Consider the following 25,786-nt stretch of genomic DNA (forward strand, 5'->3'; position numbering starts at 1 on the left):
GTTGTGAGTTAAACCTCATCTTTCATTACAGAACTCAAATGTCTGAATCTGATTAAACAAGAAATGGCAATACTGTATCGTTACTTAGTTTTACAATATTAAAAGCTAAAAAGATAACCTCCCAGAGAAGTAAAAACAGACACTTAAAAAGGGTTACCTCTTTGGTAAAAAGGATTACTTCTGTGAAAGGGAGCTAACAGTGGGAATGGACTCTTCGATTTTTATTATGTTATTTTTAAAATAATCTATGCATTTATATTTCTCTGTTAAAAGCATTTAACAGACCTCATCAAAATTAAAAACATGCTCCATGAAAAAAAAACCTCTTAATGAAAAGACAAGCCAGAGAGAAAATATTTGCAAACCACATATCCTACAAAGAACTAGTACACAGAATATAAGAATTCTCAAAACACAATAAAATAAAACCCAATTACAAAATAGGCAAAAGATATGAACAGACATTTCCTTGAAGAGGATGTACAGATGCAAAGAAGCATGTGAAAAGATGTTCAACATCATCAGTCACTGCTGCTGCTGCTGCTGCTGCTAATTAGCCACTGCTGCTGCTGCTGCTGCTAAGTTGCTTCAGTTGTGTCCGACTCTGTGCGATCCCAGAGACGGCAGCCCACCAGGCTCCCCCGTCCCTGGGATTCTCCAGGCAAGAACACTGGAGTGGGTTGACATTTCCTTCTCCAATGCATCAAAGTGAAAGTGAAGTCGCTCAGTCGTGTCTGACTCCTAGCGACCCCATGGACTGCAGCTCACCAGGCTCCTATGCCCATGGGACTTTCCAGGCAAGAGTACTGGAGTGCGGTGCCATTGCCGTCTCTGCATTAGCCACTAAGGAAATGCAAATTAAGACCACAATGAGGGCTTTCCTGGTGGCTCAGTGGTAAAGAATCCACCTGCCAATGCAGGAGACACTGGTTCAATCCCTGATCCAGGAAGATCCCACATGCCTCGAAGCGAGTAAGGCCCTGTCGCCACAACTACTGAGCCTGTGCTCTAGAGCTCTGGAACCACAACTACTGAAGCCTTCGTGCCTAGAGTCCAGGATCTGCAGCAAGAGAAGCCACTCTGCAACGAGAAGCCCACTCACCGCAACTAGAGAAAAGCCTGCACAGCAACAAAGACCCAGCACAGCCAAAAATAAGTAAATAAACAAAATTGTTAAAAACACACACACACACAAACAAAATGAGATATCACCACACACTATCAGAATGGCTAAAATAAAAGAGCAACAACAATTATCAGAATGCCTAAAAGAGTGACAACACCAAATGCTGGTGAGAATGGACAGAAATTGGATGTCCAATGCCAGTGGAACTGTAAAATGATACAACCACTCTAGAAAACAGATCAGCATTTCTTAAAAAAATAAAAATAAAAAACATGCAACTACCATGTGACTTAGCAACTGTCCCCCTGGCCATTTATCCTAGAGATATGAAGACTTATAAAAACCTGTAGGCAAATGTTCATAGCAGCTTTATTTATGCTAGCCAAAAACTAGAATCAACCCAGATCTCCATCAACGGGTAAATGGTTAAACAAATTGTGGTACATCCATACCAGGGAACACTACTCAGCAATAAAACAAACCACTGATACATGCAACAACTCAGATAGATCTCTAGTACGCAGTTTGAAAAAATCCAACCTTCAAAAATTATATACTATATGATCTTATTTACATAAGATTTTAAGTGACAAAACTTTACCAATCGAGGATGGTCTTTAATTTTTTTTGGCTGCTCCTTGCAGCATGTAGGATCTCAGTTTCCCAACCAGGGATCAAACTTATAGCCCCAGGATTGAAAGCATGGAGTTTTAACCACTGGACCACCAGGGAAGTCCCGAGGATGGTGCTAACTACTGGTTGCCAGGGGTTCACGTGCAGGTGAAGGGGATGGATGTGGTTGTAAAAGGGCAACACTAGAGCTCCTTGTGGTGTTGGAACTGTTAGCATCTTGGTCACAGTGGTGGATAAACCTACACAGACAATTGAGCAGTATACAAATTACACACATAAGTACAAGTAGAACTAGAGAACTCTGAATCATTTCATTGAATTTTAGCAATGCTGATATTCTGGTTGTGAAATTATACTATAGTTCTGCAAAATGGTACCACTGGGGAAAACTGGGAAAAGTATACAAAAAATCTCTGTGCTATTTCTTACAAAAGCATGTAAATCTATAATCATCCCGGGACTTCTCTGGTGGTCCAATGGCTATGACTCCACACTCCCAATGCAGTGGACCCAGGTCCAATCCTTGGTCAGGGAACTGGATCCCACAAGCTGCAACGGAGGGTTTGCACACCACAACTAAAGATCCCGCACACCACCACAAAGATCGAAGATCCCGTGTGCCACAGCCCTGACGCAACCAAGACCCAGCGTGTCCAAATAAATAAAAATAAATATTCATCATCATCTCAATTTTTTAAGCGTTTAACAGAAATAAAAATATCTTCAGCATATTTTACAACGCTTCATGTTTAGGACCAAAGGCTTACATCAGCAAGACAACAGATAAAGAGAGGAAGATCTTTTGCAATTTTATGATGTATAAAACTCACAAGCAGCTTTTCAAAATGTCTGCTGTAACGAATAAAGACAACATAAAGAGATCAGTACACATGTGTTTTCTAGAGCTTTCACTGTTTTGGAATCAACCCCACATTCTTTGCAGTTTCGTGGCCTTTTCACATGCTGTTCCCTCTGTCTGGAAAGCTCCTCCTCCCACATGCCCCACTTCTCCCCATCCCTTCAACTATGCCTAACAAATTTGTATTTATAATTTACATCATCTTCTCAAAAAGGTTTTCCCTTATCCCCCAGATTAGGTCATATATCCTATTTTTTCCCTGTTTACAATGATCACAATTTTCACTGAATAACTATTTATGTAATTATTCAACATATGTCTCTCCTATTAAAGTGTAAACTCCATGATGGCAAAGATGATTTAAAACACCCGCCACAGTGCTTGCATGTTTACTGAATGTAAGCATTCAAGTATTTTTTTTTTTTTAAAGAAAGAGCAACATGTTCATGCAAAAAGGGAAAAGTAGCATGAGAATTCTCAAAACAGTACCATCCATTTATAACAATGGGTACGCACGCATTCTGTCCCCAGTGGTTCAAACCCGGGTCCTGAGCCACAAAAACATAGATAAGCCTGGCACGTGGATCCTAAAGAGGTATCAGAAAAACTTAAACGCCTACAAAAAGCAAAGAAAGGTAACATAAATGATTGAAGTGGTTGGGTTTAAGAACAAAAGTACAAGCCCTAGGAAAATGAGAAAAAAGAACAGCTGGCCTCAGTGTCCAGGTACAACAGTGAGTTACAGGCACTATGACAGACCACAGCACTCATGTCCCATCTAAGCAGAGACTGGCTGCTACTCACAGCTCTAGCCAACTGTTGCCAATAATACAGCAGTTGTGTTACTTCTGAACTAGTAATCCCAGAAACGGGAAACTGAAGTTCCATGTGAAATTTCCCTATTTTTAAATTCTATCAATTAATTCAAATATATTTTAACAACCATGTATGGGCCAACTAGAACCCACCTGCAGGCCAAAGTAACTCCACCAATTTGCGGATTGTTCTAAAGTGTCCAATTGATGATTTGAGAGAAAAATTTAAAGTGCAAACACAGAGTATTAAATAGAACACATACACACAAAAAAATATTTATTTTTGAGATAAAAATCGTAGCCTTTCACCTCAAACTAACATTCTCCTAACAACCTCCCTTTTCTATTCCACCACTCTAAAACTCTTGCGTCCTTCCTTGATCTTAGAAGAATTTAGGCGCTGAATAATCATAAAGAAAGAGAGGCACTTGAGTTACAAGGACTCAAAACCCTGGTCTGCCACTTACTAGCAATGTATTCTAGTGTAAGGTTTTTAACTTCTTTGCCCGTCACTCCCCCCTACTAAGTAACATAAATGATTGAAGTGGTTGGGTCTAAGAACAAAAGCACTCAGTAACAGAAGTAATGTAATGTGTTCATTATACAACTCTTTAAGGATGAAATTAAATGGCAGTATATATCAAACATCCGGACTAGTACCTAACAGAGAGGATAAATTCACAAATGGGCAATATTAAAGATTTACAAGAGACAAAGTAAAAAGTGAATACTGTTAAGAGTATGAATTAAACATTCTGGGTCTAAAACTTGTGAAGATTCTTTGGTTGGTAGAAACCATGCCTAACTTTTGATAATATATCTTCATTTTTTTATTATTTTTCCTATTAATAAGTCATATCCAAGCTAAGAATGAGGAATTCTTATTTATTTATTTTTTTTTTTGGAATTCTTATTCTGTTTCACACGCACAAGACAGATCACAATTTGAATAATATAGGTGCAAAAAAGTTGCTACCTTCACAAAAGAGATTCCAGCTTAAGTACCAATAGAATGCTAGTTAAAACAATCCTCAAATCAAATTTCCTGCTCCACAAAAATAAATCCTTTTATCCTAGGGCAAGACAACAGGCACAGATAAAAGAACTGATCCAGTAATACATTTAAATAAATTCCTCCAAACACTAATATACCTGCTTTTCCTATTTGGCTGAGGTAACTGTTCAATGACCTGACTGATGGAACCACGTGTGTCCAAATGAGAAGAATCCATAGAGTCTGAAAAAAATAACTGGATATTAGCACAAAAGGCATTTACCACCAAACTTTAACACAAATTCAGGAATGTGGACAATACCAATCTAATCAGCTGTATTAGAAAACCAACCTTGTGCGTACCTACTACACACCAGACATTGTGCTAGACTTCCTTACATACCTCACCACAATTACATAATATTTAAATCTACCCAACTCCAATAAGAGCACCCTTGCAAAGGGATCTCACCTGCGGCTTTGTTTTCTTTCAGATGCTCATTGAAGCCACTATTACTGTCTCCTTGTTCTTCTTCAGCTGTTTGCTCAGTATTGGACTCAACATCCTAAAAAATATACATGCACAATATATCCACTATATATGAGATAATCCAAAACGAGATATATTTTTGTGAAAATATAGATTTCATTTTCCAACCAACTTTACCCAAAAGATAGTGATCTCCTAAGTACTTACGTTTGCAGGCTGGTCTAGATTAGGGGTGGGGTGGGAATCTACTCAATCATTTCCAAGCACCTATCACTCACCAACACAGGGTTCTCTTTGTGCGTCTGAAGATTAGGAAGGTGTCGAGCTAGCACACTGAAGTGAGAACCAGAATCATCTTCTAGAACCTGGCTTTCAGGCTGAGAATCTTCAATTATCAGGCAAGGAGTGTCTTGCTGAGAGAAATCTGAATCCAACTGACTTCCAGTAGGGTCCATCTGCTCCCCTGGAATGGAATAACAAAAGATCAGTTCCGTGTAACCTACTAGCCTTCCTCACGCAGTCTGAGCTTAAAATAATGAGGCAGTTAAGTACGAGACTTGGAAAGGGGGACGAGTGTAAGACTCTTCCTATTACAACATTGTACATAAGCACTTTCCTGTCATACCTGCCAACGGCCCGATTTCCTCCTGCTTACAATCAGCCTGCCTACCCTTCTCTCCCCTTCCATCACCTTCGCGTAGACACCCTTTCCCCTCCTTCCTAACCTCTACTCTCCCCGCCCCTTTTTTCCATCCCCCACAACTCTCCCTACGTCCTTCAGGCGCCTCTACCGCTCCCCAAAAAGCATCTTTGGAAAACCTCTGATCGTCTGAACCCCTACAGCCGTCCCTGCTTCCTCACGACCACCCGGGTCTTCCTAGCGAGTGCTACCCCACCCCCTCCTTGGGGCCCTCCAACCCTTCCCCCGTCACCGCCGCCATGCTTGCCACCCCGCCCCCTCCGGTTTGCCACCCCTTCAGACGCGAAGCCCAAGCCTTCAGAGCCGACTACTCCCCCACTTTTCCCCACACGGTACCAGGCATCCCGGCGGGAGGTCCCTCGCTCTCGTCCTAGAGGTTTCCGCACGCTCCCCAGGTCCCTCCAGCTCTATCCCCAGGTCGCCGCTGTAGCCACCGCCGCCACCGGCCGCGAACTCCCCCTTTCCCGTCGCGTCACGCAGCATCGGCTCGCTCATTCGCTGCTGCTGCCCGCCACTCAAGAAAGGCTGTGGGTAACTGGCGACTGAGTCGGAGTGCCCCGCCCCACGTAAGAAAAAGGAACACGGCGGCGTGTTTCCATGGCAGCCTGGACTTTGCAGGCCCTCCCTCTAGTATAGCTGGAGAATGACAGTATCCTTGAACCGAAGGGACCTTGAGAGGGCATGAAATATAGTCCGCTGCCTCTCCAGGACGGTTGTCTGTACCACTGCTCAGACATAAGAGAAAAGACCATTTTTTTAAATTGTTCATGCACCATAAGACCCTACTCTCACCCTCTTCCGTGGAAAAGGTTTCCTGGCTTTCTAATAAAAGGGCAAAGAAGGATGGCTAGAATTTCAGAGCTAGTGAAACTGAAGAGAGAGAGGACTCTTCGGGGTTTGCCAGGTCAACCAGGATCCCCTTCTTAGGCCTCTACTTGAATTCAAGGGCACACATTAAATACGTCTCCACCAGTTCTTTTTTTTTTCCTATTTACATTGTCTGAGGGTCCTGCTAAGCCATATTTTCCCCCCATTGCCCTTTCCAGTCTGGAACATAGTTCAAGCTTCATATTTGCTTATCGGTGACCTATCTTTTGTGGAATTGCAGCCTACAGAGACCATGACCCCAGACATTTTTTGCACCTCCGTTTGAGATAACTGAGCACAGTAACTGTCGGTGATGAAGAGAACAGCTGCTGCTCTTTAACTAAATGACCTCAAAGATCCCTCCAAGCCCTGAGAGTCTATATCCTAATTATGGTGCTAGGGTCTTATAGAGGGTGTGGCAGCTGTGACTTGTATTATTGAAGGAGGTCCCATGAGGAATATATTGTTTTGGGGAGGGTATTTTTGTTTTCTGTTTTTAATTTAAAAGGTGGTTGGATCTGAGATGGAATTCTAGCCAGAGCAGCTGTCAATAGGGAAAGCACCCAGCACGCTGCCAGGCATATACATAGTAGGTATTCAATAGGAAGTAGTTTTCTCTGTCTCTACCCCAGACTCAGAATGACTTAAGCACAGTCCAACCATGATTCTCTAATTCTGGAAAATACCCAACACTTGATATAGGCTAAGCTGAAGTGGAGCTTCATATCAACCAATCTTCTCCCTCCTGTTATAAATTACATTGATCGTATTTTCCAAACAAAAATCAAAGCATGTCATCTGAGTATATGTTACTTGTGGGAACAAAAGGACAGACTCTTTGAAATGAAACTGTCCTGAAAAATCTAGAATCTACTGTTGCTATAACTAGAATATAATTAGGGTCCCCAGAATGTTTTATTAGTGGAACAAAAATGGAAAGGAGCATACAGAGACATATCCCACTTCTTAAACCTCAAATCCTTTATAACTGACTCCTGTCTTCCCTCCTACTCCTAGTGTAGCAGAAGACCAGTGACCAAATAAATGCAGTCCTACAAGAACCAGGTAAGGTCAATATTGACTACACTAGATAGACAAAGTGAATTTATCTGCTTGATTTGAGAGGACACAATCATGTCCTGTTGTATGCAAATTTTGACCTTGATTCCCATAAAAATTCTCCACAGTCACTATATTTTGGGTCTTTTCTGTCCTGCTGTTGCATCTTCCATCTCCAAGCAGGACATAAATAGGTAGACTTTCTTGATTATTTGACAAACAACTGTATGTGTTTGTCAAAACTTACAAAACTGTACTAAAAAGGGTAAATTAAACTTCAATAAGCATGGCTTCCCAGGTGACCCAGTGGTAAAGAATTTGCCTGCCAATGAAGGAGATGCAAGAGATATGGGTTTGATCCCTGGAGAAGGAAATGGAACCCCACTCCAGTATTCTTGCCTAGAAAATTCCATGAACAAGGAGCCTTCTGGGCTACACCCCATGTGGTTGCAAACAGTGGTTGTGCTCAGTTAACACAACTGAGCACAAACGTGGCTAAAAATAGATAAATAAATGAGCCTGAGCCATTCCCATTACTAAATAAAGCAAGACTTTTTTAAAAAGAACTGTGAATTCCTTGTTAAGCAGGATGATAATTAAATTAATCATTAAATTGCCCAAAGAGATCAGAAAATGCAGGCAGGATGATTACCCACTGAGGCTGTGACTGATCACAGTTAGGTGATCCAAAGGCCTTTACTGACTCTTAGACTGCAAAGGACCATCAGCATATCTGCCTGTCTACAGGTGCATCTTTACCTAAGCCACCCCCAAGAAATCTAATCTACCTCTAAAGTTCTCCCAGACAAGAAAATTTCATCAAACCCCATGTTAACTCACTTTGAAGTTTAACAAATCTCATTGTCAGAAATTTTTCTTCTAATCATATAATCTAAATTCTTTATTCTAGAACTTAGAGCCATTTTCACTCATATTGTCCTTAATTGGTAATTTTAAAACCTGGACAAATTCTCCTAAGACTAGGATCATCTCAGCTGTCCCAATAATTCTATCAATCAAACAATGAACATAAATGCTACATAAAGAGCTAGATAGTCTTTTCCTGAGGTCTCCTCACAGACTTCTCTAAGCAAAAGAACCCTAGATGGTTTAATACTACCTCACAGACACTATTCACCAGCCTTTATATTTGCTTCATGGTTTTCCCTGAAGCTCAGCGGCAGAGAACTTTACTGAAGATGAGTAAATTTAATGATAAACTAAAATATACCCCTTTTAAGCTGCAATATTAAATTATTACAAACTTACATTTAACATGTAATTGATTCTGACCTCTAGGCTGTCTTCTGTTGCACGTGGACCTATACAATCATACCCAGGCATAGACCAATAATATTGATATAATTAATAACTGTATTACAGTTTTACTGTGTGTCAGGCATGTGCTCTGTTTTACATTCACTATCTCACCTAAAAGCTTCATAACTCTGAGGGTTACAGATGAGGACACTCAAAATTAGAGAGATAACATAATTTGCACGATGTCTCACAATCTGTGAGAACCCAGTCTAACCTATATATAACCTCTATATAACCAGAGGTTTTATATATCTGATTTACATATATATATTTTATATATATGTCTGATTTATATATACATGATTGAGGAGGAACACTTAACAGAGAAATGGCAAAAGAGTTGACACAAAACTTTCTCATTTTAGAATGTATTTTTGAGTAATAAATATGGGTGTCCCTAGTGTCCTAGAAATTCATAATAATTAAAATAATATGAAGAGAAAAATAATATGGAGAAAAATGAAAAGTTGTCAACTTCCCACCCTTATGAAGAAATTAAGTCAATAAAGAGGTGATGATCAAAATGTGAAAGCAAATTGCCTAAAGTAGTCAATAATTACCTCTGATATATTAACTTCTTAACACCAGGCTGATATGCTTAGTGCTGTGCTATGCTATGCTAAGTCACTTCAGTCGTGTCCGACTCTGTGTGACCCCACAGACAGCAGCCCACCAGGCTTCCCCATCCCTGGGATTCTCCAATAGGGCCCTGCAACCCCTGCAGTGGAAGCAATCTTAACTGGTCTGTATCATCTCTACAGAAAGTCCTCCTGTTAATTTTAAGGAAGTTTTTTTTTTTTTTTTTAAGTTTAGACCAGCAGAAAAGTTACAAAAAGAGTATAATTGAAAAACAACAGTATAATGATCTCTCAGAAACCCTTTCACCTAGATTCACATGTTGTTAATATTTTACCACATGGCTATTTATCTTTTTAATTGTGGTAAAATATGCATAGCATGAAATTACCACTTTAACCACTTTTAAAGGTACAGTTTAGTGACATTAAGTACACTGATGTGCTTAGCCTCCCAAACTGAAACTCTTATCCATCCAACACTTATTTCCCCCTTCCCCTCTCCCTTCAGCTCTTGGCAACCACCATTCTACTTTCTGTCTCTATGAATCTGACTACTCTAGGTACCTCATACAAATGGAATCATACAATATTTGTCTTTTTCTGTCTTATTTCACTTAGCAAAATATCCTCAGTGTATATCCATGTTGTAATTTTAATAGCAGGTGTTAGAATTTCCTTCCTTTTTAAGCCTGAATAATATTCCATTGTAGGTATGTATCACATTTATCGTCCTTGTTCATTTTAAGCCACTTTTCAAACTTTTCCAGAACTCCAACTTTGCCACACCCAAGTACAGATGATGCCCTGAAGGCATGTTAGCAGACTTGCACCAAGGCAACAAAGAGGTTTCAGGTTGCTAATTTTCCCGATGACCAGTTAGCTGTAGGCCCTCTTACTGGCCTGAGTCTCTCAAACACACAATATTAAGCACAATTGTGACTTCAGAATTAGCTGCAATTTTCTCCCTTCCACCTTTTCAAATGTTTAACCCAAACTGCTTAATTCCACCAGAAGCTGCTTACCTGGAAACAGAGAGGTAGCTGTGGGAAACAGGAAGCTGTGGGATGAGGGGGGAACGAAATAGAATCCTCACTTATCTGAACACTGACAGGGCTTGCCATGCTCCCTTCTCTGGCTTATTCCCTCTCCTTATAGAAATATTCAAATCACCACATCCTGGAAGCACCTCCCCTCTACTCTTCTATCAAGCTCTGGACTTTTCCTCTCTCCTTTCCCTCCAAATTCTACTTTCTCCATACTTATAACTCCATAATCCTTTACAATCTGGGTTTAATCCCCACAAATCTAGTGCCTGGAACAAAGCAGTTACTCTAAAACTGTGAACAACTGATGCTGAAATTTTCTTGTCAAGTCACCTCATTAGCTTTGGTCTCTATCATGTTTGATGGTGTTGCTGATTCCCTCCTCTTTAAAATTCTCATCCTGTAAACAACCTAAATGCAAACTAACAACGGATGGATGGATAATTTAAAAAAAAAAAAAAAAAGTGAGGTAGACAGAGAGAGAGAATGCAATACTACTCAGCCATTAAAGAAAAAATGCAATCTTGCCATTTATGACAACATGGATAGACCTTGAGGGTATTATGGTAAGTGAAGTAAGTCAGATGGAGAAAGACAAATACCATATGATTTTAGTCATATGTGGGACAAATAAAAAATAAGTGAACAAATGAACAAATCAAATAAACACGTGAATACAGAGAACAGAATAGTGGTCATCACAGGGGAAGGGATTGGGTGAAGACAAAGTGGCTAAGAGGGTCAGCTCTATAATGATAGATGGAAACTAGGCTTCCCTGTTGGCTCAGACAGTGAAGAATCTGCCTGCAATGCGGGAGACCTGGGTTCAATCCCTGGGTTGGGAAGATCCCTGGAGGAGGCCATGGCAACCCACTTCAGTATTCTTGCCTGGAGAACCGCCATGGACAGAGGAGCCCAGGAAATAAGTCTCTGTTCATGAGATTTCCCAGGCAAGAATACTGGAGTAGGTTGCCATGCCCTCCTCCACGGGATCTTTCCAACCCAGGGATTGAACCCAGGTCTCTCACGTTGCAGGCAGATTCTTTACCATCTGAGCCACCAGGGAAGCCCAAAGAAATTAACTATTTTCAAAATTAAGTCACTGTAGCAAAAACTGAAGCCCCAAAATGGAAGAATGCTAAATGTTGTCTTATCCTAAAGAGCTCAATAACTATAAGACACAATAAAAGTGCTATAGGAATGCATGCTGCTGCTGCTGCTGCTAAGTCACTTCAGTCGTGTCCGACTCTGTGCGACCCCGGAGACGGCAGCCCACCAGGCTCCCCCATCCCTGGGATTCTCCAGGCAAGAACACTGGAGTGGGTTGCCATTTCCTTCTCCAATGCATGAAAGTGAAAAGTGAAAGTGAAGTCGCTCAGTCGTGTCTGACTCCTAGCGATCCCATGGACTGCAGCCGACCAGGCTCCTCCGTTCATGGGATTTTCCAGGCAAGAGTACTGGAGTGGGGTGCCATTGTCTTCTCCGATAGGAATGTATAGGAGGGAGAAATCAAAAGAAAGAATTTTAGTCATGTGGTTATAATGAATATTTAGTGAGCATTTACTGTATTCTAGGAGCCTGGCAGGCTATGGTCCATGGGGTTGCAGAGTCAGACATGACTGAAGCGACTTAGCATACACACACAAGCTCTGTTTACTCTCCCTCCTTGCTTTATCTCATCCAGTCTCATACTGTAACTACCATTTATATACCAATGACTCCCAAGTTTATATCTCCAGCCTAGACCTCTTTCCCAAATCCTGAACCTACACCTAACAGCCTATTCAATATCTCCATTTAGATTCCAACTGACATCTCAAACTCAACATGCTTAAAACTGAATTACTTGGGTTGCTTCCATGTCTTTACTATTGTAAACAGTGCAGCAGTGAACACTGAGGTGCATGTGTCTTTCTGAATTATAGTTTTGTGCAGATATATGCCCAGGAGTGAGACTGCAGGATCATATGGCAACTCTATTTTTAGTTTTTTGAGGAAACTCCATACTGTTTTTCATAGTGGCTTCTACACTTTACATTTCCACCAACAGTGTAGGATGGTTCCCTTTTCTCCATGCCCTCTCTAGCAATAAATGCCCAATCTTTTCAACTATATCCCCACCCACTTATGCCCAAATGATCATTTATAAGAAAATCCCAGATATCATAAAATTTCATGCATAAATATTTATATGTGTGTTACAGAGATTCTTTTAAACATAATTGACACACCCAAAGAAAATTAACAGTAACTTTTTAATGTTATCAAATATATAGTGTTTAAGTTTCTCCAACTGTCTCATAATATTTTTTACAGTTCCAAACAAGATTTGTACATTGCATTTGGATGACACTACCTTCAGTTCAGTTCAGTCGCTCAGTCGTGTCCGACTCTTTGCAACCCCATGAATCGCAGCACGCCAGGCCTCCCTGTCCATCACCAACTCCTGGAGTTCACCCAGACTCACGTCCATCGAGTCAGTGATGTCATCCAGCCATCTCATCCTCTGTCGTCCCCTTCTCCTCCTGCCCCCAATCCCTCCCAGCATCAGAGTCTTTTCCAATGAGTCAACTCTTCGCATGAGGTGGCCAAAGTACTGGAGTTTCAGCTTTAGCATCATTCCTTCCAAAGAAATCCCAGGGCTGATCTCCTTCAGAATGGACTGGTTGGATCTCCTTGCAGTCCAAGGGACTCTCAAGAGTCTTCTCCAACACCACAGTTCAAAAGCATCAATTCCTCGGCACTCAGCCTTCTTCACAGTCCAACTCTCACATCCATACATGACCACAGGAAAAACCATAGCCTTGACTAGATGAACCTTTGTTGGCAAAGTAATGTCTCTGCTTTTGAATATGCTTCTAGGTTGGTCATAACTTTCCTTCCAAGGAGTAAGGATCTTTTAATTTCATGGCTGCAGTCACCATCTGCAGTGATTTTGGAGCCCCCAAAAATAAAGTCAGACAGACACTGTTTCCACTGTTTCCCCATCTATTTCCCATGAAGTGATGGGACCAGATGTCATGATCTTCATTTTCTGAACGTTGAGCTTTAAGCCAACTTTTTCACTCTCCACTTTCACTTTCATCAAGAGGCTTTTTAGTTCCTCTTCACTTTCTGCCATAAGGGTGGTGTCATCTGCATATCTGAGGTGATTGATATTTCTCCTGGCAATCTTGATTCCAACTTGTGCTTCTTCCAGTCCAGTGTTTCTCATGATGTACTCTGCATATAAGTTAAATAAGCAGGGTGACAATATACAGCCTTCACGTACTCCTTTTCCTATTTGGAACCAGTCTGTTGTTCCATGTCCAGTTCTAACTCTTGCTTCCTGACCTGCATACAGATTTCTCAAGAGGCAGATCAGGTGGTCTGGTATTCCCATCTCTTTCAGAATTTTCCACAGTTTATTGTGATCCACACAGTCAAAAGCTTTGGCACAGTCAATAAAGCAGAAATAGATGTTTTTCTGGAACTCTCTTGCTTTTTTGATGATCCAGCGGATGTTGGCAATTTGATCTCTGGTTCCTCTGCCTTTTCTAAAACCAGCTTGAACATCAGGAAGTTCACGGTTCACGTATTGCTGAAGCCTGGCTTGGAGAATTTTGAGCATTACTTTACTAGCATGTGAGATGAGTGCAATTGTGCAGTAGTTTGAGCATTCTTTGACATTGCCTTTCTTTGGGATTGGAATGAAAACTGACACTACCTTAGGCCTCTTTTAATCTGTAAGTTTTTCTCTTATTTCCTGCAATTTATTTGTTGATGAAACCACATCATTTGTTCTGTAAAATTTCCAACTTTGTGGATTTTTCTTATTGCATCCCTGTGATGTCATTTACAGTATTTTATTTTTTATTTTTTATAAATGGGACAGAGAGGTATGCTTGTTCATATTTATGTTCCTTTTTTTGGCAAGAATAACTGGTATCATAAACGTCCTACTGCATCTCATCAAGAAGTATATATTAATAACATTTGGTTTAATGTATTTTTGTTCTGTTACAATTGACCATCGGGTTCAAATATTACCACCTTTTTACTTGATAGTTTAGCAGTCATTGATAATTATAACCAAGATGAATTATTTCACTAGGGGCTGTAAAAAAAAGTGATATTCTAATATTAACATACTACCTTCATTTATTAGGTGGAATTCTTCTATAAATAAGAACTTATAGATTAGTCAAGTATTTGAATATTTAGAATAGTCAAGTATTTGAACATTTAGAATAGTCAAGTATTTGATTAGTGAGGGAAAGGCAGGGCTTCCCTCATAGCTTAGTTGATAAAAGAATCCACCTGCAATGCAGGAGACTCCAGTTTAATTCCTGGATCAGGAAGATCCCCTGGAAAAGGGATAGGCTACCTGCTCCAGTATTCTTGGGCTTCCCTTGTGGCTCAGCTGCTTCCCTTGTGGCATGACTCAGCTGGTAAAGAATCTGCCCACAATGCAGGAGACCTGGGTTCGATCCCTGGGTTGGGAAGATCCCCTGGAGAAGGGAAAGGCTACCTACTCCAGTATTTTGGCCTGGAGAATTCCATGGACTGTATAGTCCACAGGGTCACAAAGAGTCGGACATGACTGAGCAACTCACTTCACTTGAGGGAAAAGCAGGACAAATGTTTCTTTTTTTTTATTTACTAGTTTTCAAAATAGTAAGTTGAGGTTCTCCATGTAATACAGAATAGTTCTCTAAATAATGAGGTTCTCCAGCATACCCCAAAGATTGCTTAAGAGAGTTTTGTTTTTAGTATCACTATGAACTGTGGGTTTTAACACATTTGGTGTGCTTCAAACCACTGCAATTATTGTTCATTTTGAAATACATACTGCCCCATCTTTGGACTATGGAAGTCATCTCAGATTAGCTCCAAAGTTCTTTTGACATGATTTCAGCACTCTTGGATGGCTTTGTTGCTTTCTGGTATAACAAGATGTTCCAGGTTCATCTTGTTTATTTCCTGCCACAGATCTAGAATCAGATGTTTCTCTAAGAAGCCTTGGTTCATTTAGTAGTAAATGGTATTTAAAGACTAAAATTTGGACAGTTGGAATACTTACTGCTACTGAGTTGATCATTGTTTGGCTTTATCTAACTAAATCTTAGGGTTTCAGGGATTTTATCCAACTTTTTTGATTCTATATCTGTATCTCTTTTTAGCATAATCAACAACTTGATTCCTAATAACATTAGCACAGTTTATTTTATTCCATTACATATATAAACTGTTTCCAAAAAACTCCCAATATTATTACTAATAAGATGACTAATAATAACAGTTTAACATTTTTTGCAGTTTCTTTCTTTCCTTAGGGTATATCCCATAAAAATGTATACTTAAGATATATGCTACAACATGGATGAATCCTGAGGACATTATGCTAAGTGACATAGGGAAGGGAAGTTGCTCAGTCATGTCCGACTCTTAGTGACCCCATGGACTGCAGCTTACCAGGTCCATGGGATTTTCCAGGCAGGAGTACCGGAGCGGGGTGCCACTGCCTTCTCCAATGCATGAAAGTGAAAAGTGAAAGGGAAGTCGCTCAGTCGTGTTCTACTCTTAGCGACCTCATGGACCACAGCCCACCAGGCTCCTCCGTCCATGGGATTTTCCAGGCAGGAGTCCTGGAGTGGGGTGCCATTTCCTTCTCCAAGTGACATAAGACAGTCACAAAAAAACAAAATACTGTGTGATTCCACTTATACAAGGCATTTAGAATAGTCAGAGACACAGAAAGTCAAACGGTGGTTACTAGGGACTAGGGGGTATGAAGGAGAATTGGGAGTTCTTATTTAATGAGTGTATTGAGTTTCAGTTTTACAAGATAAAAAGAAGTATGGAGGCTATGGCCATACTCTCTTGAGTGTGCCTGATCTCAGAAGCTAATCAGGGTTGGATCTAGTTAACATATGGATGGGAGACCACCTGGGACTACTGACTACTGTAGGTTTAAAAAAAAGGTGGGGCTATGGATTACATGGCTGGATGGCATCACTGACTCGATGGATGCGAGTCTGAGTGAACTCCGGGAGTTGGTGATGGACAGGGAGGCCTGGTGTGCTGCGATTCATAGGGTCACAAAGAGTCGGACACAACTGAGAGACTGAACTGAACTGAACTGATGGAGATGGATGATGGTGATAGTTCCACAACATTATGAACATATTTAATATCACTGAACTATACAATTAAAATGATTAAAATAGTAAATTCTATGTGTATTTTACCACAATAAAAATTTTCGAAAAAACATGCAGTTAAACTACCATATTTTAAAGTCATCTGAAAGAATTCCACCAATTTAATACAGAGGTTAATTTATTTCACTTTGATTTTTATTTTTAGTGACTTCTTTATTTTTTTATTGAGGTAAAGCTTAAATACAGTGAAATGCAAAGCTCTTTGTTTTTGCAAAGCTCTTAGTTGTATAATTTGATGTGTTTTGATAAACATATATATCTATTAAACTTACATACCAATCGATATAAAAATATCTTCCTCACTCCAGAGAGTTTTTCATGGAAAATATATTCTAATTTCTATCACTATGTATTAGTTTCACCTGCTCAACAATTTTACATAAAGGTAATCATATTGGTCATAGCAAACATCCTCTTCCAACAACACAAGAGAAGACCCTACACATGGACATAACCAGATGGTCAACACCGAAATCAGACTGATTATATTCTTTGCAGCCAAAGATGGAGAAGCTCTATACAGTCAACAAAAACAGGACCGGGAGCTGATTTGGCTCAGATCATGTCAAATTCAGACTTAAATTGAAGGAAGTAGGGAAAACCACTAAACCATTCAGGTATGACCTAAATCAAATCCCTTATGATTATACAGTGGAAATGAGTTAAGGGACTAGATCTGATAGAATGAGTACCTGATGAACTATGGACGGAGGTTTGTGACATTGTACAGGAGACAGGGATCAAAACCATCCCCATGGAAAAGAAATGCAGAAAAGCAAAATGGCTGTCTGGGGAGGCCTTACAAATAGCTGTGAAAAGAAGAGAAGAGAAAAGCAAAGAAGAAAAGGAAAGATATAAGCATCTGAATGCAGAGTTCCAAAGAATAGCAAGAAGAGATAAGAAAGCCTTCCTCAGCGATCAATGGAAAGAAATAGAGGAAAACAACAGAATGGGAAAGACCAGAGATCTCTTCAAGAAAATTAGAGATACCAAGGGAACATTTCATGCAAAGATGGGCTGGATAAAGGACAGAAATGGTAAGGACCTAACAGAAGCAGAAGATATTAAGAAGAGGTGGCAAGAATACACAGAAGATCTGTAGAAAAAAGATCTTCATGACCCAGAAAATCACGATGATGTGATCACTGACCTAGAGCCAGACATCCTGGAATGTGAAGTCAAGTGGGCCTTAGAAAGCATCACTATGAACAAAGCTAGTGGAGGTGATGGAATTCCAGTTGAGCTATTTCAAATCCTGAAAGATGATGCTGTGAAAGTGCTGCACTCAATATGCCAGCAAATTTGGAAAACTCAGCAGTGGCCACGGGACTGGAAAAGGTCAGTTTTCATTGCAATCCCAAAGAAAGGCAATGCCAAAGAATGCTCAAACTACTGCACAATTGCACTCATCTCACATGCTAGTAAAGTAATGCTCAAAATTCTCCAAGCCAGGCTTCAACAATATGTGAACCGTGAACTTCCTGATGTTCAAGCTGGTTTTAGAAAAGGCAGAGGAACCAGAGATCAAATTGCCAACATCCGCTGGATCATCGAAAAAGCAAGAGAGTTCCAGAAAAGCATCTATTTCTGCTTTATTGACTATGCCAAAGCCTTTGACTGTGTGGATCACAATAAACTGTGGAAAATTCTGAAAGAGATGGGAATACCAGACCACCTGATCTGCCTCTTGAGAAATTTGTATGCAGGTCAGGAAGCAACAGTTAGAACTGGGCATGGAACAACAGACTGGTTCCAAATAGGAAAAGGAGTATGTGAAGGCTGTATATTGTCACCCTGCTTATTTAACTTCTATGCAGAGTACATCATGAGAAATGTTGGACTGGAAGAAGCACAAACTGTAATCAAGATTGCCAGGAGAAATATCAATAACCTCAGATATGCAGATGACACCACCCTTATGGCAGAAAGTGAAGAGGAACTAAAAAGCCTCTTGATGAAAGTGAAAGAAGAGAGTGAAAAGTTGGCTTAAAGCTCAACGTTCAGAAAACGAAGATCATGACATCTGGTCCCATCACCTCATGGGAAATAGATGGGGAAACAGTGGAAACAGTGTCTGACTTTATTTTTGGGGGCTCCAAAATCACTGCAGATGGTGACTGCAGCCATGAAATTAAAAGATCCTTATTCCTTGGAAGGAAAGTTATGACCAACCTAGAAGCATATTCAAATGCAGAGACATTACTTTGCCAACAAAGGTTCATCTAGTCAAGGCTATGGTTTTTCCTGTGGTCATGTATGGATGTGAGAGTTGGACTGTGAAGAAGGCTGAGTGCCGAAGAATTGATGCTTTTGAACTGTGGTGTTGGAGAAGACTCTTGAGAGTCCCTTGGACTGCAAGGAGATCCAACCAGTCCATTCTAAAGGAGATCAGTCCTGGGTGTTCTTTGGAAGGACTGATGCTAAAGCTGAAACTCCAGTAGTTTGGACACCTGATGCGAAGAGTTGACTCATTGGAAAAGACTCTGATGCTGGGAGGGATTGGGGGCAGGAGGAGAAGGGGACAAGAGAGGATGAGATGGCTGGATGGCATCACCGACTCGATGGACGTGAGCTTGAGTGAACTCCGGGAGTTGGTGATGGACATGGAGGCCTGGCATGCTGCAACTCATGGGGTCGCAAAGAGTCAGACACGACTGAGGGACTGAACTGAACTGAACTGAATCATACAGGGAAGGGCTTCCCTGGTGGCTCAGACTGTAACGAATCCGCCTGCAGATTGGAAGACCTGGATTCAATCCCTGGGCTGGGAAGATCCCCTGGAGGAGGGCATGGCAACCCACTCCAATATTCTTGCTTGAAGAATCCCCATGGACAGAGGAGATACCTAGCAGGCTACAGTCCGTGGGGTTGCAAAGAGTCGGACACGACTGAGAGACTCATCAAACAATCATACAGTATGTGCTCTTTTGCATGCATCTTCTTTGCTCAATACACCATGTTTGAGATTCATATGTGTTGTTGCACAAATCTGCACTGCAGTATTCTATTGTATACATGTTCCACAATTTATCAATTTGCCTGTTGATGGATCTTTGGGTCATTTGGACCATTATAAATAAAGCTCCTATGAATGTTCATAAAGAAGTCTTTTTGGGAACATACATTTTCATTTATCTTAGTCTGATATCCAGGAGTGGAACTGTTGCAGTTAAACAAACAGCATTTCTTTAACTTTTAAGAGAGAAATGACAAACAGCTTTCCAAAATGGTTGTATAATTTTATACTCCCACTAACAACATATCAGAGTTTCAGGTGCTGTGCATTCTCACTAATGTTTGGTATTGGTAATGTGAAGTGGTATCTCACTGTGTTTTTCAGTAAATTTTATATATTATTTGTGTTCAACAAAGTGTACCTGTTTTAAGTGTAGCATTTGATGAGCTCAACAAATGTATATATGTGTATAACCACTACCATAATCAAGTACAGAACATTTTCATCACCCCCAGAAGTTTCCTTGTGTCCCCTTTGCAATCAATTCCCATCCCCTCCCCAGCATCAGGAAACACTTATTTGCCTTCTATCACTGTAGATAAGCTTTGCCCATTCTACAACTTCACAAAAACTTATTCATGCAGTATGTACTCATAGTGACCATGAATATGCACTACTGAAATCTTCTTTCAGAGAGTATATCTGATGATGAACCCACCTGCTGCCACTCTGGATCTACTGCCACATTTGCACCAAAGCCACACTTCCTTAGGCTGATCCCAGCCAATGCCAGAGAAGAGCAGGGCTACAAAGGCAGGCCTAATCCTGTGATTAAAAAGATTCTTCCAACAGGAATTTTGACTTTTAGACTCTTCATCAGCCTGACCAAACCTTTCTTGAACCTATGCTGCAGGACAAAACTCTTCATTTCCAATCCTCATTCTTTTCCTCTCTTCTTCCACAGATGTCAGACCTGTATCTGGGTCTGAGGCTCTCTGTGCCTTCCACTGGTCTGTCCATGTGGTGATTTAAAATATATCCACAAATTCATTGACACATCCTTCAAAAGGTAGAGTCAATTTCCTTCCTCTTGAGAATGGACTAGACTCAGTGACTTGCTTCTGTATATAAATAAAATAAAACAAGGCAGAAATGATGATACCTAACTTCAAACACTGTCATTAAAAGGCATTGTAGCTCCCTCCTTACTTTCTGGCTTTGGGAGAAGCCAGCTGCCATGTTATGAGAATACTCAAGTAGACCAATGGAGAGTCCTACATGGTGAGGAGTTGAGGTTTCAAATAGCCATTTGAATGAGCCATCTTGGAAGCAGATCATCCAGTCTCAGTCAAGCCTTCAGATTACTGTAACCCCATCTTGACATCTTGACTACAACCTCATGGTTGTAGGACTACAATCCTAAGCCAAAACCACTCACCTAATTTGCTCCTCAATTTTCAGATCCTTAAAGACCCTGTGAGCGCTACCTTGGTGGTCTAGTGGTTAAGAATCCACCTGCCAATGCAGGGGTCACAAGTTCGATCCCTGGTCCCAGAAGACCCCACATGCTGAGAAACAACTAAGCCCGTGTGCTGCAACTACTGAGCCTGTGCTCTAGATCCTGTGCTCTGCAACAAGTCACTGCAATCAGAAATCTGGGCACAGCGATAAAAAGTAGACTGCTCCCACCTCTCCCCTGCTCACTGCCACTAGAGAGAAAACACGCAGGCAGCAACAAAGACCCAGTGCAGCCAAAAATAAATAAATCATCTTAAAAAAAAAGAAACTATGTTAGATAATACGTATTTGTTATTTTAGGCTGCTGAATTTTAGAGTAATCTGTTTCAAAACAATAGATAACCAATATTGTTGTTTTAGTCACTCAATCCTGTCTGACTCTTTTGCCATGCCATGGACTGTAGCCCACTAGGCTCCTCTGTCCATGGTATTTCCCAGGCAAGAATACTGGAGTAGGTTGCCATTTCCTTCTCCAGTGGATCTTCCCAACCCCTGGAGAACTGAACCTGTGTCTCCTGCATGACAGGCGGATTCTTTACCACTGAGCCACTAGGGAAGCCAAGATAACCAATATACTCCCCTAATAAATCTCTTGCACATCTAACCACATCTTGGTATCTACTTCTCAGGAGACCAACACAACATTCTTGTATTTTGTTTCTTTTGTTTCAACATAATGTATTTTTTATTTTTCATCTATGTTGTGTATACTTGTAGTTTCTTTTTATAGCTGAGTAGTATTCTATTGCATGAAGGTAACACAATTTGTTTATCCATTTTTTAATTGATGGTTGTGTTGTTTCCAGGTTATGGCTGTTATGAATAAAGTTGCTATGAAAAACGAATCTCTTTGTGTACATATATGTGTTAATTTTTCTGGGGTAAATGCTTAGGAGTGGAATTTCTAGGTTATAAAGGTTTAGATTTAAAAAAAGCTCCAAATACTTTTTATAAAGAAATTATAACATTTTATACTACTATTAGCCATATATGAGAGTTCTACATCCTTTCTAACATTTAGTGTTATTGGGTTTTTAATTATTGCCATTTTGTGAATAAGTAATGTTACACTGTAGGTGTATATATATATATATATATATATATGTATATATTTTGTCATGCCACGAGGCTTGTGGGATCTCAGTTCCCCAATCAGGTATTGAATCCAGGGAAAGCCTGAAACCTAACCACTGGGCCACAAGGGGACTGCCCACTGTGGTTTTAATTTGCATTTCCTTGAGACTAATGATGTTAAATGGTTTTTCCTATATTTATTGGTCATTTGTGTACCTTCTCTCATGAAAATCCATTCAAATTCTTTGTCCATTTTATAGCTGGGTTGACCTTTTGTCTTTTCTGGGCTGATTTGTAGATTTTTTAAAAAAATATATTCTGGAATAGGTTATTTTTCAGATTGGTCATTTTGATTTAATTTTGTTTTATACTTCTGTAAAACATTTATATGATTCTAACGTCAAATTTACAAAATAAGATAAATTTTAAAAATCTACCTTCCATCCTTGGCTGCCTTACAATCTGTTTCTCTTTCCTCCTAGAGGTAATTTTTTTAAGTTTTTGGTTTATCTTTGGAGTCACTATTTACCTTTTCTCTCTCACTCCCCATTTGATAAGGCAGGAAATCAGATTGGCTCTAGCTTTAAAATACTGTGTATCTAGCATCCCACCATCTCCACTGACCCTGCTCTGATCTGAGCTACATCCCTGCTCACCCAGGTTACTGCAAGTTGCTTGCCCGGTTTCCCACTTTATTATTTTTAACCAGGGCCCCTCAGACCCCCAGGTGTCAAAGGTCCTGGGGTGATCAAAGTCCAGTACTGGTCATGAAGAGAGTGGTTTCCCACTTTAAACCTTACAACCTTTACAGTCTATTCTCAGTACAGCAGCCAAAGTGATACTGTAAAAATCTGTCAAATGATACCACTCCTCCATTTAAATGCCTGCATATAGGACTTCCCTGGTGGTCCAGTGGTTAAGAATCTACCTGCCAATTCAGGGAACACTGGTTCAACCCCTGCTCTGGTAAGATACCACACGCAGCCGGGCAGTTAAGCCCGTGTGCCACAATGACTCTGCCCAAAGCCCATACTCTGCAACAAGAGAAGCGCCACAACCAGAGTAGCCCCCACAGGTTGTTGCTCGTGGGAACTAGAGAACACGGGCGCACAGCAACGAAGACCCAGCACAGCTTAAAAAAAAAAAAAAGCCTGCATATGTTTCCTATTTCACTCTGCATATGTTTCCTATTTCACTCAGAGTAAAAACCTAATAGTAACTAACAATGCCAACAAGGCCCTACGTGATCTGGCCTCTATTATTACCAATCTCATCTCCTATTTCTCTTTCACTCCTCTGCTCCAGGCACAGTGGGCTCCAGCTATGCCTTGAATGTACCAGGCATACTACTACTTAGGGACTTTGAATTGGCTATCTTCTCAGCCTACAAGACTCTCTACCACATAGCCAAATGACCAAAACCCTTTGCTTCCTTTAAGTCTGCTCTAGTCTCATCTTAATAAGGCCCACCCTAACCAGCCCCTTTCAAATTGCAACCTTTCCTGCTGCTTCACCATTCTTCCCCATCACCACACCCTGCTCCAGCATTCTCAGTCACCCTTATCATGATGTTTTCTTTTTTGCCACAGTACTAATCACTTTCTGACATACTATATACCCATCTATTATTTATTATCTGTCCCTCCCCACTAGAAGATAAGCTCCACAAGAGCAGGGACCTCTGTGTTTCATTTGCTGGCACACAGTAAGTGCTCAATACACATCACTGAATGAATGACTTAAAAATGAATTCTGGGCATTCCGAGGGGAAAAGAGACAACCTGAACAGAAAGTGTAAGAATGACTGAGGGAAAGGCAAGTGGTTCAGACTGACTAAATGAAGGGGTTAATGCAAGGTATTTGGAGGAAGTATTGTTAGAAAAGGAAGTTAAGACATATGATGAAGGATCAAGAAGGGATAAGGAATTCCTTAGTGGCCTATAGGTTAAGAATCTGCCTGCCAGTGCAAAGGACATGGGTTAAATCCCTGGTCTGGGAAGATACCACATGCCACAGGGCAACTAAGCCTGTGTTGCACAACTACTGAGCTCACAGGCCTAGAGGCCGTGAGCCACAACTACTGAGGCCACCGCAGTGAGAAGCCCACCCACTGTAATGAAGAGTAGCCCCTGTTCACACCAACTAGGGAAAGTCCAAGTGCAGCAACAAAGACCCAGTACAACCAAAAAAAAAAAGGGAAAGAGAACTGATGAGAAGACACACTATTTCTGAGTTAACTTATATACCAAGTACATCATGAGAAATGCTGGGCTGGGTGAAGCACAAGCTGGCATCAAGATTTCCAGGAGAAATATCAATAACCTCAGATATGCAGATGACACCACCCTTACGGCAGAAATAAAAAAACTAAAGAGCCTCTTGATGAAAGTGGAAGAGGTGAGTGAAAAAGTTGGCTTAAAACTCAACATCCAGAAAACTAAGATCATGGCAACTGGTACCATCACTTCATGGCAAATAGATGGGGAAACAGTGAAAGACTTTATTTTGGGGGGCTCCAAAATCACTGCAGATGGTGACTGCAGCCATGAAATTAAAAGACACTTGCTCTTTGGAAGAAAAGTTATGACCAATCTAGTGAAAGTGACCAATCTAGGCAGCATATTAAAAGCAGAGACATTACTTTGCCAACAAAGGTCCATCTAGTCAAAGCTATGGTTTTTCTAGTAGTCATGTATGGATATGAGAGTTGAACTATAAAGAAAGCTGAGCACTGAAGAATTGATGCTTTTGAACTGTGGTGTCAGAGAAGACTCTTGAGAGTCCCTTGGACTGCAAGATCCAACCAGTCCATCCTAAAGGAAATCAGTCTTGAATATTCATTGGAAGGAATGATGCTGAAGCTGAATCTCCAATACTTTGGCCATCTGATGTGAAGAACTGACTCATCTGAAAAGACCCCAATGCTGGGAAAGACTGAAGGTGGGAGGAGAAGGGGACGACAGAGGATGAGATGGTTGGGTGGCATGACCAACTCAATGGACATGAGTTTTGAGTAAACTCTGGGAGTTGGTGATGGACAGGGAGGCCTGGTGTGCTGCAGTCTGTGGGGTTGCAGAGTTGGACACAACTGAGCAACTGAACTGTACTGAACTGAATGTTGTAAAGGTAACAATATTTCTGCAATCCAAATAAGTACTCCTTGAAGGAAAGTGACTCTATTATATGAAATCTTGAAAAAATGATGCAAAATTTAATTCACACACAGGCATGGCCTCAAAACTAAGTATTACATTTTGCGCCTCTTTACCACCATCCTCTTCATCATCACAAGGAAATCCTTAGAGATTCCTATAGTAAGAGCAACTTCGTTCAGACTAAAGGAAATGGTGGTTATCAGAGACCACAGCCAAACACTAACTTTCATTTCAGACACTAATCAAACAGAAAAGAGAAAATAATATGCATAAATGTTTCTTTTTTACTTTTGGATATGACTTTCTTTAAGAGAAGAGTGTGGAGAGCGAGGGAAGAAAAAGTTTCTTCAGTGTCCGTTTCAACGCTCTGCACAGGGAGGGGAAACCTAGTGCTCT

General features: G+C 40.6%; 2 protein-coding genes across 9 annotated transcripts in view; one reads left to right on the plus strand and one right to left on the minus strand.

The window, feature by feature from the left end:
• Positions 1–25,786, minus strand: part of TP53BP1 (tumor protein p53 binding protein 1) — a 91,213-nt gene that overhangs the window by 62,412 nt on the left and 3,015 nt on the right. For 2 of the 8 annotated variants that reach the window (XM_055556229.1, XM_055556230.1), the window contains exons 1-4: positions 5,954–7,505; positions 5,196–5,380; positions 4,900–4,993; positions 4,586–4,670 (exon numbers count right to left, since the gene is read on the minus strand). In XM_055556229.1, coding sequence (XP_055412204.1) covers positions 4,586–4,670; positions 4,900–4,993; positions 5,196–5,380; positions 5,954–5,960 — 371 coding nt within the window. In that variant the 5' untranslated portion in view covers positions 5,961–7,505. Of the gene's footprint in view, positions 1–4,585; positions 4,671–4,899; positions 4,994–5,195; positions 5,381–5,542; positions 5,665–5,953; positions 7,580–10,463; positions 10,611–25,786 lie in introns of those variants that run through there. The other 6 variants (XM_055556226.1, XR_008705481.1, XM_055556231.1 and 3 more) reach the window with 6 other exon arrangements.
• The window catches only part of SERF2 (small EDRK-rich factor 2), a 202,927-nt gene that overhangs the window by 15,489 nt on the left and 161,652 nt on the right, over positions 1–25,786 (plus strand). The gene's annotated exons all lie outside the window — the stretch shown is intronic.

Source organism: Bubalus kerabau, chromosome 19 (assembly GCF_029407905.1).
Source record: "Bubalus kerabau isolate K-KA32 ecotype Philippines breed swamp buffalo chromosome 19, PCC_UOA_SB_1v2, whole genome shotgun sequence".
Classification (NCBI taxonomy): Eukaryota; Metazoa; Chordata; class Mammalia; order Artiodactyla; family Bovidae; genus Bubalus; species Bubalus kerabau.